The 17,627-nt window shown below is 43.5% G+C and overlaps 1 protein-coding gene across 2 annotated transcripts in view; it reads right to left on the reverse strand.

Annotated features, from left to right (window-relative positions):
* The window catches only part of rspo2 (R-spondin 2), a 61,473-nt gene that overhangs the window by 21,428 nt on the left and 22,418 nt on the right, over positions 1-17,627 (reverse strand). For both annotated transcript variants that reach the window (XM_005472586.4, XM_003453467.5), the window contains exons 3-5: positions 12,052-12,240; positions 3,960-4,103; positions 3,504-3,692 (exon numbers count right to left, since the gene is read on the reverse strand). In XM_005472586.4, coding sequence (XP_005472643.1) covers positions 3,504-3,692; positions 3,960-4,103; positions 12,052-12,240 — 522 coding nt within the window. The remainder of the gene's footprint in view (positions 1-3,503; positions 3,693-3,959; positions 4,104-12,051; positions 12,241-17,627) is intronic.

Here is a 17,627-nt window from a genome sequence, read left to right on the forward strand (position 1 = left end):
AGGGAATGGGAGGAAGCCAGTCTATCTGTGCTGATAGTGTCCGAGCTGCTATTAATAATGTCTCTTTATTGTTTCTAGCCTGGTCGGAGCAATGCTCCAAGGATCCAGAGGCTATAAGAGCATTTTACCATCTCAAAGGTACAATGAGTTGCCATGGTGGTCCAAATGTAGGTTATTTTTGTAACTTTTTTTTGTCATTTCCACCTGGAAATGACAGGATTCCACAGTTTTCACAACCAAAATGTTCCTGGCTAAAGAACGTGGCTTCAGATGCTGAAAATATACACTAATTATCTGTCTACTCATTCTATGTATTGTCATGCATGCAGTACAGTTGTAGTGCTGCAATACCATTTCCTTTAACAGAACCCTTCACCGCATGTTTTGTCTGTCCGTGCGCCACAAACCTGTGTAATCAGGATTCTGCTTTCCTAGCAAACACTGGCCCAAATGGATCCCAGCAGTGCGAGTGATATACGGTGTTTACACTGATCGGCAACGTGCACTGAAGACATCAGACACGGTTTACACGTTCAATGTTAAAACTCACCTCTTGACTTTATCTGGGTTTTACTTTTTCTCTTGTGCCCATTTTACAGGGGGATTAAATCTCTGCAGACACAGAAAGGGAACGAAGATCGCTCGTGTCGCGTCTGTTTGTGCCCTGCCTGAGCTGGGAGACAGGGATCTGTCTGTGACGTCCAGTGTAATTTAAATACGTGGCTGTGTTGAAATGCAAGCCAGGGTGATGAGATACGCATCCCCATAAATAGCGTATAGATACATGCTGCTTCCTCTTATTTTCTGTCTCCATTTAATCCATAGCATCTTTACAATGTGCAGTTATACAATCCTGTGCTTGTGTCTATGTGCTTTATGTATAAATAAAACATTGATTACTGCATTGCTAGGTTTAACTGTCAGAGACAGACTCCATGACGGTCCGACATCCTTTAGTGGGACCTGTGACCAATTCTGGTATTCTTTGGTGAATGCCAATCGAGCTACATGGTGCTAAACTGAGAGCACAGGTCCCACTGAAGGACATCACGCCCTCCTGTGCACGAGTAGCCCAGGACACACTGGAAGTCATTCTGTTGGGCTCTGGCAGCGCTCCTCCTGTTCTTCCTCACACAAGGGAATAGATACCAGTCCGGTTCTTGGTTGAAGCCCTGTGCAGCTTTCTTTCTGCATCCTCCAAAATTTAGAGACTGCTGAAAGACAGCAAATCTTCTTGCAGCAGCACTTGCAGCAGCACATATGCAATGTGTTGCCCTGAAGGAGCTGGACTAGTAGAGTAGTGATAAGGATGCCAACAAAAAGTAGAACTAAAGAAAAATTAGTCTGAAGAAAGTAGAGAACAATGGACTGCTGTCACCATCTGCAAAATCGTTCCCTTTGCTGGCAGACACTGTTCCTGCCTGTCCGGTGCACCTGTTGTCAAGCAAGGTGAAATGGATTCAAAATTCTTTATGCTTCTTTACTGTACAGATTTATATCAGTGATCGTTAACAGACTTTTTGTTACATTTTGATGATCGAGTATCATTTTCTGAGCAATGTATTTTCTCAGATAATTGCATTAAAATCAGGCCAAGAAGCACAGGCACCATAAACTCTCTAAAGGTTCAAGTTCAGTGATTGAATCAGTTTCCAGCATCCTCTGCCAGCATTGGTGAATGTGGCCATGCCCTTAACTTTAAGCACTGATGCAGTTTAAAAGCGTAAGTTGAAACAATCCGAAGATGTTTGGCAGTAAAAATTCTCTTCTTACGGCTGTAATGTTAGCTATTTTAACATGGGAAGCTATGTGGACTAAGCTGTATTTGGAGCCACCCTCAAGTGGACACCTAAAAAACTGCAGTTTCCGCCTTCATTTTTCAGTCCCGGATGTCGCTGCTTGGATTTCACTCATGGACATGTGATTATTTGCCGGCGTCTGTCGGCTGAGCTCCCATGCAACAGTTCTAGATGTGTGCACTGCTTCTCCTCCCATTTACTTCAGCAGCTTCCATTTTCACATTGTATTTATTTGAATTGTAGAGTGTTGCATTTCACCGGCCTTTGCCAAGAAGGGATTTTTCACTAGCAGTGAGGAATTAACAACACATGCCTAAGTCTGAAATTTGCCTTTATTTAACGGGCCACCGCAGCACTTCACAAGCCCAGAGAGCCCCAAGATGCACACACAGTGACACTTTAACACACGTTTTGTAACCACTAGAGATGTAACTCAAGTCACTGGAAAGGGAACTGTACTGAGAGGTTTACAAAGACTGGATCATCAGGGAGCAGTAGCGTTAACTAAGATGGACATGGGCAAGTCTGCTGTCGAGTTTTTAAAGAATCCAAAGGGGAAAAAAAGCTTTTGCTACGCACTCTGTTCATAGTTAACAACTCTCCATCACCGACTTCATGCTTGAGATAACTGACGACAGTAACCATGTACAAAAATGCCACATTTTAATTAAAGGAGGTCATAAAATTTCTTGGAAAAGGTCAAGCAGGCATGGCAAAGTCATGAAGAGGTGCGTGGGGGTTGGGAAGAATTTCCCTGACAAACAGCAGAGTGCTTTAGGAACTAAATGTGCCATGGAATCACAGTTTCCAACCCAGACAGCAGCAACCGCCTCGGTACTGCTGAAATATGAGAAACTATCAGGGTTTATTTCAAGTTTATTTACTCTTTCACCACTTCGCTAAATGACCCTCCCATTCAACGGTCTAGGCCAAAAATGGAGAAAAATCCTCAAGGTTAGAATATTTTCCTCTTTCTGTTAAACACTGTTTTGACAGGCTGAATGATATCTGCCACTGTAATTGCTTCCTTATTTGGTGAATTAAATATTTACACTTGGCCTATTCTAATCCAAAGTTTATGAGAGACGTAAAAGCACATTAAGGGAAAAGACATTTATTTTAAAAGCACTACTAACTGAGGCCGTCACCCCAAATGGTGTGTTTGGACCATCTAAGAGAAAATGGTTTACTTTTTGAAAAAAAAATATTTCCTTTAGCTCTATTTGCACACTGAGAAATTCCAGATTTGACTTCTCATTTAATGGCCTGACAAGCATGCAGCACGCACCGCAAATATCTCTCGAGTTGACGGGAGGAAACAGAGACGGCCATTGAGGAAACCTGCAGTTCGTACTTTGAAGAGTTCCACTGAGGAGATGGAAGAGAGGGGCGAGGAAATATACCCCAGAAAAAGAGCAGGCTAGCTTATGGCCGCCATGGAAAAACTGTGATATTTCACGCAAGGAAACGTGACGGCACACCTCAAAAAAAACAGATGCTGAAAAAACAGGTACAGGAGTTACATGAGACAGGTGGAACTCTGACAGGACGGGAAGAATTCTCCTTTGGGATAAGTGCACTGTTTTCTTTAATATTGGCCCGAGTAGAGCAAACCTTAAAGTGAGTGTGGATAAAATCGGGACTGACTGACAGAAAGCCTTTCTCATACACAAAAAGCAACACATGGCTGCATAACTTCCTCACCGTTCCTGCAGTGCCGCTTGGCCATTTTGCACATCCTGGACTCGGCGATGGTGGGACAGGGTATTGTGTCCTTGGGTGGTTTCTTTACAATGTGCCGCGTTCGGGTCTCCAGACCCCACTTAAAGCCACAGGTTTTGTTTCTCCTGGTGCAGGCTCCCCATTCGCTCCACTGACCCACCTCGCAGCCCTCTGCAGAGAAAGACAGAAAAAAGCGATGTGCAGTGAAACCACAGCACTATTAGGGGTCAACACAGAGACCCCGGGGGTCAAGATTAATGCAAGCTGAAGGAGCTTTTACTTGGATGCCATAACTTCTTTGTGTGTGGTCCCATTTTTTTTTCTTTAATAAGCAACTCACACTGAGAAGTTATAGAATACTGTTTACAGATAAAGAAAGGTGTAAAAGAGAAGGTGGCGTTTCCACTTTTTTCTACATATTTGTTTTGCTTCACATACCTCCACACTCCATGGTATCTTCCAGCGGGGCAAAGCCCTCGGGGCACTTATCAAAGCAGCGCCCTTTGTGTAGGTAAAAACCCGACTTGCACTTGGTGCAGAAGTCTTTACTGAAGCAGGACTCGCAGTTCTCTATCCTGCACCCTGGAGGGAGAAGCAAAGAAAGAGGGAGAGTCATCAGCAAGCCTCTCATCTGGAGCTGATCGAGAGCTAAGGGGTTTTGGGGAAAGGGGGAGGCCTTGAAGGAATTATACTGTCTCTCCCACAAAAAAAAAAAAAAAAGTCGATAATGCTTTGTGATTCATTTCTCTACGGAGCTCTAGTCTATATCATAGGACTTGTTTTCCCTGACATCAATGTGTTTTCACCTTCATGTTCTTGTTGCGCAGTGAGCGAACAAACAGTGTGAAAATGCAGCAGCAGAGCCGGTGAGGAATTATGTCACGCTGACCTCTTTCAACAGGATGAACTGACATCCAGCACATGAGCGCACATGTTTTCAACTAATGCTCATGCTGAAACAGGAAGAACACATCCCGCCGGAGCTCTGAACCTCTGAGTCCTTAATATGCTGTCGTATCACTTCACACGCTTCCGATCTGCGTGCGTTTCCATAGCTAAAGATCATTCGGAACTCGGGTTTTCATTAAACGGCGAATAGTGGCTCTTGATCACAAAAGCGGACGACTCTGAGTGGATGCTTTGGCTACAATATGAAAGGGTGGCAGTGCGTTTTTCGTTTTTATTTTTGGAGGGGAAGGTGGGACGGGGACGACAACATTTTCTATTGCACAGCTAAATAAATGCTGAATCCTTTAGTCAGCAAAACCAACAGCGCACTTATCCTCCCACGCCACACCCTGGTGCTGCACATGACACCCTGTGCCGCGCTTGCAAAGAAAGGCAACGGCAATATGTCATCAAGCTCTCTGCAAATAACACATCAGGCAGGGCGAAATTACAACAACCACACCAACGGGGCGACGCACAGGCCCACATGATTAGAAGGAGCCTCCCCGGGGCTGTCTAATTTATGTCGCTACTCAGAAACACTATGTGGCTCTTTTGCCCAGTAAGTTCAGAGTGAACCAAACCTATAACCTGCAGGCACCATCCACCTCAGACTGGAAGGCTGGGTTCTTGTGTAGGGTGTCGTCTGCTCTGCTGATTGTGTCCTGTATGGGGATGCATAAGCTTACATGCTTTTTCTCCCACGTGTTAGTGGTGGAGGCTGAGGGCTGCTCTTTTATCTGTGACCCTTGCAGGGCCCAGAGATGGGAAGGTTCTCACAATCACACCCCTTAATTACACCATCTTCAGCTAACCATCAGGCCTCCTCCTCGACATTCCTCCAAAACAAGGGGGTCCCTCCCGCTCCACTTTGAACCCTAAAGTATGGCCTCTGCCCACTCACTCTGGTCTCACGCTTTCCCGACCAGTCTAAACAAACCATGGACACACACACACACACACACACACACATACCAATAAGATATGGATAGTTATAGACCCAATTCCACAATAAAGCTGCACTCCACATTCTGAAAAATGAAGGTGCACTCATCATCAATCACTCGCGCCTCGAGCTATTTCCTGCTTTCACACATCGCTTTTGCGTCAATAATTCAATTATCTGATAATTGTATTATTATTATTCATGTACATATTTTCTAGTTTCATTACGGATTTTCTGGCGTTGAGCAGGCCAAGCGGTTCTGTTATAAATGCACTCTGCTGTTCTTTTTAAGTATCCTGCCTCTGTCTGGATAAGGAAGTTAAATCAGCAACGCTTGGGTCTGATACAAAACAAGCCCAATACAGGGAGCGAGCAAATAAATCACAGCGCTAATTGGAAAGCACAAAGCTGTCTTTTTACCCCTCACACTTCCCAGGCCTGTCATCACCTGAGAGACTTTTAGCTTTCGGACCAAAAAATAAAAGAGGGAGCAGGAGAACAAGAACATCTGGCAGTACTCTGAAGCACTGGGGCTGTTGTGCAATCCTTGGTTATTGACAGTAAATATGAGCAACCCAGATGTGCGGAGGTTTATGTCCTTGCAGAAGCAGCATAAGCACTTGACAAGGTTTTTGATTAAAACATCACTCTTGGTTTCAGTTTTTCAGATGTAGCCAGGCAAAGGCTCAAACACCCGGATATCTAGTTTTCTAAATAGCAGATAAGCAATGATGTCATGCTGGGAAATGGATGAGGTGGACGACAACATCAATGCAACTGCATGGGAGTTAGAAATGAAAGTAGGCAAAGCCGGAGGGTCAAAGGTCGTCGGCAAGAGGGGCCGGTTAGGAAGGGAATCCCTGTGACAGACATTCAGAGTCCAGCTATCAGCCAAAAGGCTATCTGGAACAGCGTGGGCTATCTGAGGCACCGGAGAAGCCCCTATACTGACCACCAAGCAGCTCAGCAGTGAGACGGCTAGTCCAGCAGCTCCAGAAACAGATACAGGGGAGTGGGTTCACTCTCCCAGCGGGATTAACCTCTGGACCACCTTTAAAGTCTTCATCTAGGTGCCACAGGGAAACTAATGAGAAATAATGAGGTCATCAGATCCCGGTGAAGGCCCGGTGTTCCTGTGACTTAAACTTATTATCATCATTATCTCCCAGCCTGGTTCTGGCTGTGACTTATATGGTGAATACTGGAAAGAGTGTGTGTGTGTGTGTGTGTGTGTGTGTGTGGTGGTGGGGGTGCAGGGCAGAAGCCTCATACTTCAGCCCTGAGTCAGTGAAGTGGCTGAGGATGCTCAATATAAAGAGATGTCGTCAGTGCTTCACCCCTGTTACAATGTCACTGCTTCACTTTTCTTTTTTCTTTTTCATCTGATTTTGCACTTCAATTGTATGCGGTTTGCACGCCAAGTGCTTTTGAAGTCAAGACATGAGTCACCGAGTGTCACTTGTCATCTAATAGCACATGCTTGGCAGAAGGAAGTCCCTCAGCTGTGGTCTGGATGGGGAACCCACTGATTTGATCATGGACACTTGAAGCTCCGTGTCAGATTCTGTCAACTTGCTGTTCCTCCACTGGCTCACAGCAACATGTGTAATCACTTCATTTATTGACACGAATCCTCGCTGTGCAGAGAGAGATGGTGTTAAATCATATTGTTCCTCACAGGCTTATAGCTGAGCCCGGAGTTGGGCTGTCAGGCCAGTCATCAGTCTACCGAGAGAGCCACCTCCACAAAACTAACCAGACTTGATGATGCACAGCAGGAGTGTCCATGTTATAAAAAGGGCCTGGCAGAGTGAGGGGGAAAACAAGCCCTATTTTTCCATCTTTCTCATCCAGCCTAAGTCGAACAGCTCTGACCTACTCTACGGGCCCTGAATTTGGCTGACATGAAAGCTTTGGCTTGCCCGCTGCCACCCAGCTATGTCGTGTGGGGCTGCGGACGGCAGAAGTTCGTGGCATCGGCCAGCGCTGCCATGTTCTTCCCGACACTCTCCATGCGTTTTTTTTCCACATGGGTGCACCTCCACACACAAGCGCAGAGCAAGGTGGAGCAGACATGATGTTTCTGTCAGTCAGTATCTCCCAAAGAGAGATCCGGGATGACAGACATGTCAGCAGGTCCTCGTAGTTTCCTCACTCCAAAAGGCACAATCTTGTGAGCTCCTATATTCCAGCATGTACTCGCAGACAGCTCAAGCTTCAGACGGTGGTCAAGCATAGAGAGCCCTTCCACTCTTGCACTTTGGCATGCATAATTATGCAGTGCTTTGAGAACAAACCCAATTCAACTCTGTGTCTGGGTGTAAGGTCCTGGGAGCGGGCTTGGTTTGGTGGGCCCGTTGTATTGTCTGGCAAATCTGAAAGTGCGGTTAGTAAAGCTGTGATGATTAAATGTCCCTTGGTGAAGCTCAAAGGCCAAAAGCAACTGGTCTTTTTGTTGGTTAGACTGCAATGGAAATACCCACATGCTCAGAAGTAGAGCAAGGAAAGGGGAGCTTAAAGGAGAGAGTCCTGCCACTGTTGCCAGCTAAAGGCAGCAAAAACTTAAGTACCTTTACGCACACTTGTGCCCATATGGTTAACGATCATAATGCGTAACGGATCTCCAACTCAAAAACTTCCCGAAATGCACTTTGAAACTCAAATGATCTTGGAGAGGTTGCATCCAATGAGCTTCTATTTTGACCCATAACAAAAAAGAAAGAAGTCTCTAGAGCACAACAGACTGGCACTAACTTAGTGGCAATTTTTAAATCACATTTTCAGGATACTGGATCTCAGGCCTTGATTTGACTGGTTGGTGGTTGGCAGTGAACGCAGCGTGGGGTTTTTAAAGCTGCTGCATTGGGGTAAGGCAACTGTGCTGGCAGCGAGAGTATGTCTAGCAGTGGGGGGTCTGTAATACACCCCGAGGGAGGAAGTCTTCAATGCAGCCCTGCACTCACGCTGACCCTCTCAACACTTTGTCTCATACAGAAGACAGCTCTGATAGTCGCCTTTCAGCTCATAATTCTTTCAGCCAGTGAGCTCGCTTGTGATAGCAAATGACAGAATATGCTTTGGCTGAGGAATGTATATTAAAAGCAAAGTGTTATGAAATGTGACTTTGCAGAGAGCGTGACTGCTCTACATTCATGCAGATTTGGCTGTACACAAAGCAGCGCACTGTGTGACCGTTGCTACAAATCTTCCCTGCAGAGCAGTGGGCTGACACTCACAGACACCGGTGTGGGGCCTGTTCTGGGCGACTGATAAGAACCCCCGTGGATAACACTGGAGTTACAGCATATGGTTTATGGCTCATATCAACCCATTCATTAGCTGCTGAAAGGAGTTCCAGGGGAGCAGAGGTCCAAGAACATAAAATATGGTCACGCAGAAAGATATTATGCAACAAAAAGACATTACTGACGAACCAGCTCCATCTCCGTGATGGCAGTAAACACTGTGGCTCCCATGTCTCGAGCCTCTTTGGAACCTAGCTGAAGTGTAGCTGCAAATGGGCTTCCAGTTACGTTATGCCGCGGAAAGCAGAGCTCCCATTGTTTCGGTCTCTAATTATGGTGTTATCTTCCCTGCAGTGAAATGGAAACCCCCCAGAAAAGTGAGCATTAAATTTAAAATTCATCATACAGCACAGCTTCTCAAGGTATCCAGAAGAAATTCGAGGAAACATTTTAGTAACAAGGAGCAGCAGTCAACGTTGAGTTCTTTGCGGATTTGCAAAGAGCAAAGATTTAAATGATCATACATTACAGTATTGCTGTTGGCTTCGATTTTAGTAGAACCGCATTATCACAGTTTTTGAGTTCTACTGCACTGGCGAGCACTTTCCAAAGACACGCGAGTCAGGTGGACCAGACTGTCTGCAGTGCACAGCAGCTGGGTGAGAATGTGATCCTCTAAAGAATGAAACGCATGAATGACGACCTGTTAGAAGACCAGAAAGCCACAAGAAACCTGCTTTCCAGATGAGCCAGCTGACCCTAATAGAGATCAACCATAATAGCGCATTTGGAGGATCTTTAACTAACAGTTGTAGTCAAGGATCTCTATATTTATGACCAGGAGCTTGACCCCGAACAGCAGAGAAAGTACATCTGACATCTAAATTTACAGTCTGAACCATGGCATGTTCAACATAACAGTATACATGCGATTTTTGTATATGTCTTAGATTCCTTACCAGTGAAACTACAGCCCCCTGTGGGGCTTTCCTTGCTTTATATTGCATAACAATGTCAGTTTATGGTTTTCCTTTAGAAAAAGTGAACGTTAGATTTCACAGAGAGAGTCCCCAATCCTATCGACCTCTTGCTTAATAAAAGATTTTCAGGACAGCCCTCAAAAAAAATTCTTGAATGCGATAAGATCGCACAGACAAACTCGGATTTAATAATAAACAGCTGTCCTCTAAGTGATTTCAGAGGCAGTGCTTAAAAAGCCCCAAAGAAACAGGGCACAGAGAACCCTTCATCATCCCCATTCATGTCCACTGTGTCTGAGTTCCAGTTGCCTGCATTAGCTCACAAATATTACCTTCCAAGTCGATAAAATGTCCACAATAAAATGGTCGGATGCCAACTGTTTAGTGGAAATGACACACAGAGCGCAGTTGAGAGTGAGACTCAAATAGGAAACCGGATTAGAGAGCCACAGCTGAAGCAGCTATCACATCAAAGTAGTTCTCGCTCTAAAGTCTGATGCTACATGACAATACAAGATGTTGTTCTATGAGCAGTTTGCATGGCCAGTGATCCAGATTAACTTCCCACACATCAGGATCCGTTAAAGTCAAAATTCAGCCTGTGTGGGGACGGTGCAGTCAGGAAAGCAGGGTTAAAAAGTAACATTTTAAAAGACGTTTTTTCTCTCTTCGACCAAGAAACAAGATGTCTTTCACTTCTAGTTTTCTCTGAGTAATGAAAATGGGATAAAGTGACTTTGGAGCCTTTAGGATTTTGCCTCTAATGTGGGAAAACTGATGAACTATGAGCATGCAAAGAGCAAGGCTTTTGTTTGTGGGTATCCAATTGATACCAGCAGTCTGCTAAAAGACACATTTAAAGTTTCAAACTGCACTACAAGATATTTCTGCAAACCTTTTGTGATCTTGTTATCCTAAATCCAAAAAAACATCCTACAAAAAGGAAAAACGGACCATCGCGAATAATCTCAATCTCAATATATTTCCTCTATATTTTTAATTTTATTTAGTTAGTAAAGGGTTTAGCTCTTATCGTTTTCTCCACTGAAATCCCAAAAGAAAGTGATATGAACCCAATGGCCAACATCTAGTAAGAATGGGAACAAGCTCACCCACAAAACACTGATAGTAATTAAGAAAAACGTTGTTTTAAATTCATTCATGAATTTATATTTGGAACCTTTTATAGTACTAATTTCTGAACAGAGCCTCAAAGACTGATGAAGAATCACAACCTGACCAGGTAAAAATGAACATGCGCTGATGTTCCACTGCCAGATTTCTGGACACTGAAGTTTCACTTTCAGTAGAGGCCATTCATGGCTTGAAGGGAAAAAAAGGGAAGTTTGGCTGTAACATGCTTTTATTTTAATATCAAAATGAGCCAATCTATATATTTGCATCTAGGTGGGCTACGGTTGCTGCATGTCAGTGGCAAAGGTACGGACACCCTCATCTGGGACTTCATTTCAGTACGCCTGTCAAAAGTTTGGCCTAGGATTTCAGTTCCACTGTTTTTATATGAAACACTCAGCCAACACCTATAAAGGTCCTCTCTATTTCTCTCCGGCCATATTTCACGTTCGGAAAGGTTAAGTTATGAAAGTGTAACATAAAGAGGAGCAGGACATATTTGATTGACGAGCTATTGTTAATAGTGTAATCTAGAGTATGGAAGACCAAAGGTGTGGTCCAAAACACTATGCCTAATGATGAGGTGATATTTAATATGGTTTCATTACTCAAACAGTAAATAAAAGTAAGTTAAGTTCCGAATTATATTGCCTTTCTCTAAATACACTATTAGTCTAAGGAGTATTGCCACTTTTATTGCTTTGCTTTTCTTAATCAAACTCTCCAGTCAATGCACAATATATTGGTGGGTGGCCTGCTTTCTGTTCACAGGCAAAAAAATGTCTTTGACTTCCAAGAAATTACACTGTCTAATGAAAACCTCAATCCACAAGCTCCGGCAATCAGTCGTTAAAACAAGTAAGTTTCCTTCCCTGATTCTAACATATAAACATCTTTCTCCATATTGCATAGTATGTCCAAAAGGACTGTTTTACTGTACTGCTGTTTAATGTGGCCCTAAAGCTAGTTTTGGCCTAATTGCCCTTGCATTTTGGTTGCATTTGTGGTTCGATTTCATGCCTTCAGACAACCTCGTGAGACAGAGGCTGCTAAGACAAGGCTTCACCAGTTACATCCACCTGTGTGAACGGATGAGCCGTTCAAATTGTCAGGCATGTGCGTCTCCTCTGAGTAAGTTGCAATAAATCATTCGCTGTGGGAAAACGGGAGGTGGTATTGTATGTCTGGCTAGGGAGCCGAGGGTGGAAGGAGATTTTGGGGAGTAAAGGTGGAGTGTATGAGGGATGCTGGGTAGGTTAAGCTCGATAGGATCTTACTGGAGCACATGTTGAGTTCGGGGCTGCGCATGCCGTAGTATCCGGCCGGACAGTCGTGAAGACACTCCCCGTACTGCCTCATCCTCTCCCTCCGCAGAAACAGGAACAGTTTGGGCTGGCAGTTCACACAGCCGTTATCCCTGGAGCACACCGAGCAGCCTTTACAGATGGGGTACGCACCATAGCTAGCTGCAGGAAGGACAAACAGGGGGGGTTGGGGGGAAGAAAGAGGGTGATATAGGAGCAACAGTTGATTAGAATCCGGAAGAATCTGTCACTTTTTTTTCGATCAAAGACTTTGTTCACACAAAAACACAGATTTATATTTCCTAAAAACTTTCTGAAATCAGCATTTGTGATGGATCCTTCATTGAACAGTGAATTTACCATCATCACTCAATGATCATCAGAAACAAATTAATTTTATTTTCAGTGCGTGTGTGTGTGTGAAGGGTGTGTGTACAGCGACTGTGAGGTCAGTACTTCTGTGAGCTCGACTACCGCTGGAAGATGTAACTTCCACGGTGGTTCAGATGGCTGTTTATTCTGAACCAGCAACAAAGAAGCAGGATTCCTTCAGAGCCTCGTATCATTACTCATCTGCGGATGACCGTAAGTTCACCCGGTGACAGGGACGGGGTGAACAAGAGGCAACACACTCAACTGTGGGAGGGCTGACCGTTAGAATAATACCTAAGTACAAGAGTAAAAACCCAAACAACCATAATAGATATATCAGCAGGATATCCTTCAATTCATAGTAAATATGTCCAATTCAACAATTTGTCATTCATGCAAACTCTAGTTCGCCTCTCAGCATTCGAATCCTGATTGGTTATGAATGTGAATATTGCATTAATTCTGGTCAGAGCTGGCCTCCTAAACGATTGCGTTGAGACAGCCGATGAAAGCCCCCAGAACCGCAGCGGCTCTAGCCTCAGCTCGAGTTGCCTGCAGAAGACAAAGGAGCCAGTAAAAAGACAGTCCTTTCTACAATAAGTGACTTTCAATGTAAACTCCTTAGCATCCCGTTTACAGGAAAATGTCCTTGGGCCATTCCAAACGAGAGACACTTCAGATGTTCTTCAAGCCAAGTCTTGAATATCACAGGCAGGGACTGGGTAACAGCGGTGCTTATATTGTGCGACCTACCACAACGCTTAATAAAACACTGTGCAGCAAGCTGGACAAAGCCTGAGAGACAGAGCAGAGCACGCCTGCATTACTGGCCATAGATCCACATATTAGATTTCTCTGAGGGGATTCAACCAGACAAAAGTGAGCGCTAAGTGGGCCCATTGCAAGCATCAGTTTGTAATCATGTGAAAATAAGTCAGCGCATGTCGGAGGCTGCCTTGGTCTCATCTTTTTTTCATTTGTTTTGTTGGAGCGCTGGGAGACAGTCTTTAGAGAGGTATGCTGGCTCTGCCAAACTGTGCTCGTTCTCCTGAAGCCAGAGTGGATGGAAGTAAGATTAAGTGCTAATCAGAATGTGTCTCTGATGGTCTTTAGGGATGAGGTTTACAGCGACACTCCATCGATCACAGCAGCGCCGGGATGTGCGCTCCAACTCTATTCATCACACAGACTGGGGATGGTTCATCTCCAGTCGGCACTTGCTCAGTAAGACATGAATGAAAACCCCAAATTAATACTAGCGTTGGCTCTTCCAATTCTCAGATGGAAAATCGTGTCTTATGTTCAACTGTCAATCCAACGTCCAACATTTCAGTTGTGCCAATGCAGCTCCAAGACGGCATCCTCAAAGTCATCTGGCGCATGCAGGTGCGTCTTACCTAGCATCTAGTACAACTGGACAAATGTCAAGTGCTTTCCTGACCTTACAGAAAGTGCTATAATAACGTGCAGGAACTTAAAGCCGATTTCTATTTCCCGTCAGGTAACACTATCGCTATCACCAGAATCACTCCCCACAATATATCTCATATTTCATTCTGTCAATCCTTCCATTCTGTAAGACTAAATTGCATCATTAGATCCAACCTCAATACTCAACTATATATTCCTGTAGAATACGCAATCTGGGTGCGTTTACAGCAAACTGACATTCGCATTAAACCAGTCACTGTACTCCCGTCTGCCCTTGCTAAATCTGAGCATAGCACTGACAGAAAAGGAAAGCCAACTTGGCGAAGGTAAACCTGTCAGGCTGGAAAAGTTTATTTCTGTAGCGCGTTTCAAGCGGGCTCAAACCTCTTAACACTATGCTAACAAAACTATCCTAACAAGAATGAAAGAAAAACACTATCCGGGCCTGTGGTCATCCCAGACCATTGGCAGGTCAATCAACAGGGAAATTATAGTTATTGAAAGGCCTTTTGATGAGCCTGGCTCAAAGTTCCCGCTCATTCTTTGCTCTCCGTTGTTTCTGCTTGTTGCTAATCTCACGGTAACGGCAAGTGAGGACAGCGCAGCTATACGCCGTTTGAATGAAGCATTTCCCGTGTCCTGGAATTACCATATGACTATGGGGAAAGTAGAGAAGGAAAGGCTGAAGGTGGTGGAGAGAAACTCTTTTGGTCCAGATCTTGGGGAGATTAGCTTGTGTGTGTGCGTCTGTGGAAAGGTTTGGAGGTTTAGGCCACAGGTATGTCAGGAAAGAGGCCACAATTCACAGTGTCTGGAGCTACGCTGTCCAACTCACGTCCCACACTACCGGCATAATGTCTAGTGCACTTTACATCAATCTGCCGACTGCCAGCAGGTTTCAGCCATTCTTAAGAAAAACATCCAAATGTGCTCTGATTTTTTTTTCTTTTTTTAGAGCAGAAGAAAAGATACTGAAAAGTAAATGAACAGACGTCTCCATATATTACAGCAGTTTAACCTAATTTGGGAGGACTGTATAGTTAGTCTGCTAGAGAATATGTTCCAAATTGTAAATGTGGTCCCTTTTTCTTTTGGCATATTATGTCTTTCCTATTTTCAGACACCAGGTCTACTTAAACCCAGTCTATCTTAATGCTAAGTGTGTTCAGACACATGTTCCACGTTCTTCTTCTGTTCTTCACGCCCATGCTCTTCTTCTGTCAGTCACTTTGAAATTAAACTGACCCACAGATGTAGAACAAATGGACAGAGTGGTCAGCATCTCATTATGGATACCAGCTATAACGTATAGGGTATGTATTTTGAGACTTCAGGAGAGGACTGCACATCATTAAAAGCACCACTCCTTTCACATGATAAAGTGATGTCGTTTACGATTTCAACCACAAAGTGCTTATTATGTGAAACAAAACAAATCCGCAGTTCCCACTTCTGACAGCTGAGTAAAGATCCCTCTGGGCTTCAAGTACTCTATTTACAAAAGACCAAATCCATACGAACATCGCTGAAAAAGCCTCCACGAGGACATTTTAATACAAAAACTTAATAAGCGCCTCAATGTGTCATGTCTACAAGGCAGAGCGCTGTGCAAAGCTGCTGTTCTCATACAGGAACCACATGAAGGACCCCTCACATATCGTCTTCCTCAGCCTTCACAAATATACTGTGACAGCTAAACCCTGGTAAGTCCCGAGGGAGGAAAATACCTTGAAATCATTTGCATTTATAAAGAGAATTTACATAATGGGTACATTTTTAAAAGAAAATGTGGGCATTTTGGGGAAGATTACGTCTGTGTGCATTATAAAGCAGAAGCCAGTTAGCTTAGCAAGATCTAACTTTCCTCATTACAAAAACTGTCCTAAGTTTAAACACAGTACATGGCAAGTTAATTTATAAATAATTTATAAACTTTTGGACAGATTATTGATATGGCTACATTATGATTATGTTGTTTCCCTATGCCTGAATATTTATACTAAATTAAGTTAAAGCCCTGCTAACTGTAGCTACATATGTAGCTTACAATATGAGCGCAAGACTGGCCCAAACCTTATTTAACCCTTGTCAGAAAGTGTACTTTCCAGTGTATAGGGGAATTTTTAGACAGAATCACATCAATTCCTAGAATTCGAACAGTTGTGTGCCACTAAGCAGTGTCCTTTCAGCTAATTTACAGAGGATTTCCCTTTTCTTCATGCTTCTATCCAACTAACTATCCAAAAACCTAACTGCACCTGGCATCTTGTGGGCTGTCTTCGCTAGACTGAGATGGCAGCCAGTTTGGAAACTCTCTCATGTTATAAAAATATAATAATCACCAAAATTGAAATTGATCATGTTACAGTGAAATATACCATGCAGTTCCAACACCTGTTTTATTTTAGATGAACAGCATTTAGCTTAAAGGTTTCTGAGAGTGACAAAGACAGAGTGTTGTTCTGGAATCCCCTTGAATTGCATTACTTAGACATCAACTTTCTCCAAATGAGGAATGACCAACTTGATGCCCCAACACAAAAATACAGAGCTGTGAAAATGTATTGAATGGATGGTTACAATTAGAGTGGAGATGACAGATCTTGTAACGCAAGTTTACATGTTTGGCTAGCATTAGCACTGTCAACATGCTCTAAAATCTGTCAAATCTTCTAAATTTCAAATCTTTTAAATCTCATGTCAAAAAAGAGGAACCCACAAGATCAAGATTTCCCTTCATTAAGATCCCATACAGGAAGTTTGGCCATAAAAGTAAATATATAGGAGTAGAAACAGTAACAGCTAACTAGCGCAAATGACTTTCTTGACTTCATCCACCAGTTATGCATCTACTATAGGATGCCACTCACATATTCGACTGGGAAAGCACCCAGTCAAGAGTCATAGCTATGCTAATCAAGTGGTCAAGGCTGCAAGACAAAATGATTTATAAACCTGCTATTAAGTATGCATGCTGTTCATCTTAAGTTCGTCGAGCAACACTTAGAGTCACAGCATAAGAATGACAACGTGTTTGGAGCGCGGCAGCTTTCGCTTTTCAGCCTGGGAAATTTAACTGCATGCAGTTCAAGAGTAATTAGGGCTGCTTTGAGATCAAGTAAAAGAAAAAACACAAACTCCATCTCAGGTAGATTTTAATGAGTCCAAAGCCAGCGTGACAGATTATGCTCATGGCTGCCAAAACCATCAGCATACGCCATGAGGTTCCACCCACGGTCAGCTAACTTCCTGCCTTGCACTCACCTACTGTTACCCATGAAAACATTCATATTGAAACATTCCAACTTTCTGCAACCCAAAACCCTAACAAGGCAAATTGCATATAATTTTTGTGTTTTTTCTAGAGCCGTGAACTTCACAAAAAGAACAAAAGACATGTTTTAGTAGGTTTCAGTGATGTAGGTATTTTTTTTAGATTGACTTTGGTAACGAATCTTAAGTCATTACTGATGAAGACTGATTCTCTGTAACCATTTTCAGGCCCTTAATATATTTTATTTTAATTTCCTTAATTTTGGTAGGATCCTTGTATTTATGTTTTTTGGGATATGTTGCTTTCAGATGCAAGGATTTTTTGGTTGTCTGTGGCCAAAAACATTTAGAACAAAGCAGTGACATGATTCTTTTTCACGCCTCTGCTCCTCAGTTCAAGTCACAGCGTCATGCACTCAGCAAAAAGTAATAGACCGTAGTTTACCTTGACACCTGTCATTTTAACCCAGCGC

This window comes from Oreochromis niloticus, linkage group LG11 (assembly GCF_001858045.2).
Source record: "Oreochromis niloticus isolate F11D_XX linkage group LG11, O_niloticus_UMD_NMBU, whole genome shotgun sequence".
In the NCBI taxonomy this organism is placed as follows: domain Eukaryota; kingdom Metazoa; phylum Chordata; class Actinopteri; order Cichliformes; family Cichlidae; genus Oreochromis; species Oreochromis niloticus.